This window comes from Cucumis melo, chromosome 12, assembly GCF_025177605.1.
Source record: "Cucumis melo cultivar AY chromosome 12, USDA_Cmelo_AY_1.0, whole genome shotgun sequence".
In the NCBI taxonomy this organism is placed as follows: Eukaryota; Viridiplantae; Streptophyta; class Magnoliopsida; order Cucurbitales; family Cucurbitaceae; genus Cucumis; species Cucumis melo.
Genome location: NC_066868.1, coordinates 22,069,733 through 22,072,138, shown reverse-complemented (window position 1 = coordinate 22,072,138; position 2,406 = coordinate 22,069,733). Strand labels below are relative to the sequence as shown.

Here is a 2,406-nt window from a genome sequence, read left to right as displayed (position 1 = left end):
TAAATTATAATGATATCATGGAATAAAAGTTGAGGAGTGTTTTCTTTACAAAAGAAAAAAAGAAGGGAAAAGTTGAGGAGTGTAATTCTAAGTCTGACTTTCAAGGGAGGCGGCCTATCTCAGCTTGTTTTAATATTTAATTTATCTTTTCAGTTTGCAATGCTGAATTTTCATTGAAAGAGATCACCTCCATTACTCAGCTTTCTCAATAGAGACGGCTGCATGGCATCATAATTAATTATTACCTCAAAGTTGTTGACCCTATTTTCTCTTGGGATACATATATTTTGATTTCATTTGGTACATACATAATAATAATTTCTTGAAGTTCAGCTTGGCATTCTAGTTTTTCTGCAAAATCCACCATTAACGACATATACATATTGCTGAGGGACAATTGGGTTGTCGTTCAAGTTGAAGTTGAAGTTGAAGTAGAAAACATATATATGGCAGAAAATCAAGCTTATTATTATGATCAGATTTCCCACATCCTTTCTGAAAAAATGGTATTGTATATACTTTTTAAATTATTATTTAACTGTACTTTTCTTCTCTTTCAATCACCTTTTCTTTCTCATTTTTGTTACACATATATATAATTAAACTTTATCTTCAACATTATCCTTTGCTTCCCCTATCATTTCGGAGTACTACCGATCATCATAATACACGACATTCTAGTACTAATTAATTCCGACTTTAGTTGATCATTTTAATCTGATCTTTGTATACTTAATTCTATCTTCTGTTCACTTCAGGTACATCAAACATCTATTAGTTTAGTTATTTTATTTTAAAGTATATATATATATATATATATATATATATATATATATATAATAGAAACCAAAACGAACGTCTAGAGAGTATTAAGAAAAAGAAAACATTTCAAATAGATTTTATTTTATTTTACTTTTTCTATTTTGTGCAGTTGGAAGAAAGGGAAATGAAATGGTGCGTAAGCAATTTAAAATACCAAGAAGAAATAATCAAAAGAGAAGTGAAATTGAAGGTGCAAGAATTGAATAAGCTTCATCTATCTCTAGACAAGCTCTCTTTTGCAAATTATGCCTATAGGGTCATCAAACCCAAATCAACTTCATGCTTATCAGTTGGAGAACTTGATAGCAACGTAACTTATTTAATTAATTAAATTAAATTCTCAAATATTATTATTTATTTTGTATCATCATAATTTTCAGATTTAATAATATGTATAATTAATGTCTACAAGTTCGAACAGTAGTTTTTATAAAGAAATTAATTAAATCATATCTCAAATTTACTTAGACATATAACTATAATTACAAACTCTCACAAACCTGGCCAAATATATTTTTAGACAAAGCTTTAATATAATGTCTATTTAATTTTAAACTTTATAGAACTAATATACTAATATTGTGAAGTAGAATTAATACTTAACAACAGAAACTGAAGTTCCTAATGCAACATGGAAGCAAAAATATAGCCAATGAGAAGAAGTTATTAAGGGAGATCAATTCAAGCAAGAAGAAGAAAATTAGAACAACAACAATTGAAGAACTTGATGTTCCTGTACAGATTAAAATCATCAATTCCTTTTTTTCAAACATTTTGTCTTAATTAATTTTTCTTTTCAAATGGGTTAATAGTATTGATTATAACTTTCTTGGTACAATCAAAATTACAGATTAAGAAGAAGAATGATGAAATTGAGAATTCCCATTTGTATTTATACACAACAGATTTTGAAGGGATTAATGAAGAGATGAAAAGGCTTGAAATGGTGAAACAGAAGGCTGTGGCCAATGCTGCTGTGGGTGGAAAGCTTTGGAGCTCTTTGGGAACCAAAAAGGATATCCAACAAGTAGTTAATGTAAAAAATATTAATGGGAAAAAAAAAGAAATTTGAATTTGAATTCTTATTATTGTTGGGTTTAATTAATAGGTTTAGTTATGATTTTTAATTGCAGGTTATGTATGAGGAATTAGATGAGCTGAGGTTAAAGCAAATTGAAACTCGAAATGAAACTAAGTATGGGGAGAAGAAATTGAGGATTGTACAGAAACAAATCTTGTTTTTACACAAACAATTGGAATAATATCCATAATTTGTGTATTATTTTTATTTAGGATGGAATATTTTACCCTTACAAAGTTAATTTATCAACTGTTACTTTCAATTTTATCAAATTGCATCTAATTTTGAGCCTTTAAATTGGTTTTTGTTTGAAACAATCTTAACAACAATTCCTTTAATATATATATATATATCCTCATATGCATTTAATTATAAGGACGTGTGTTGCATGAAGATTCCAAATAAAAATGACATTAATTCTTTTTAATTTAGGAGTTTTTGACCAAATTTATAAGTTAGGAATTTTCGTAAATAACGTATAATTGTTAAAAATATAAAAGACA

The 2,406-nt window shown here is 27.3% G+C and overlaps 1 protein-coding gene across 1 annotated transcript; it reads left to right on the top strand.

Moving 5' to 3' along the window:
* Positions 1-217: 217 nt before the first annotated feature.
* Positions 218-2,175, top strand: LOC103489454 (uncharacterized). Its single transcript, XM_051080018.1, has 5 exons — positions 218-506; positions 932-1,132; positions 1,432-1,557; positions 1,673-1,858; positions 1,956-2,175. The coding sequence occupies exons 1-5, from the start codon at positions 447-449 to the stop codon at positions 2,082-2,084; spliced, it is 702 nt and encodes a 233-aa protein (XP_050935975.1). The 5' UTR covers positions 218-446; the 3' UTR covers positions 2,085-2,175.
* The last annotated feature ends 231 nt before the right edge of the window (positions 2,176-2,406 follow it).

Excerpts from the sequence above, each read along its gene's own strand:
- LOC103489454 (XM_051080018.1), top strand. The coding sequence starts at position 447 with ATGGCAGAAAATCAAGCTTATTATTATGATCAGATTTCCCACATCCTT. Across the intron at positions 1,133-1,431 it reads TTGGAGAACTTGATAGCAAC|AAACTGAAGTTCCTAATGCA; the intron begins GTAACTTATTTA and ends ACTTAACAACAG. Across the intron at positions 1,558-1,672 it reads TTGAAGAACTTGATGTTCCT|ATTAAGAAGAAGAATGATGA; the intron begins GTACAGATTAAA and ends TCAAAATTACAG.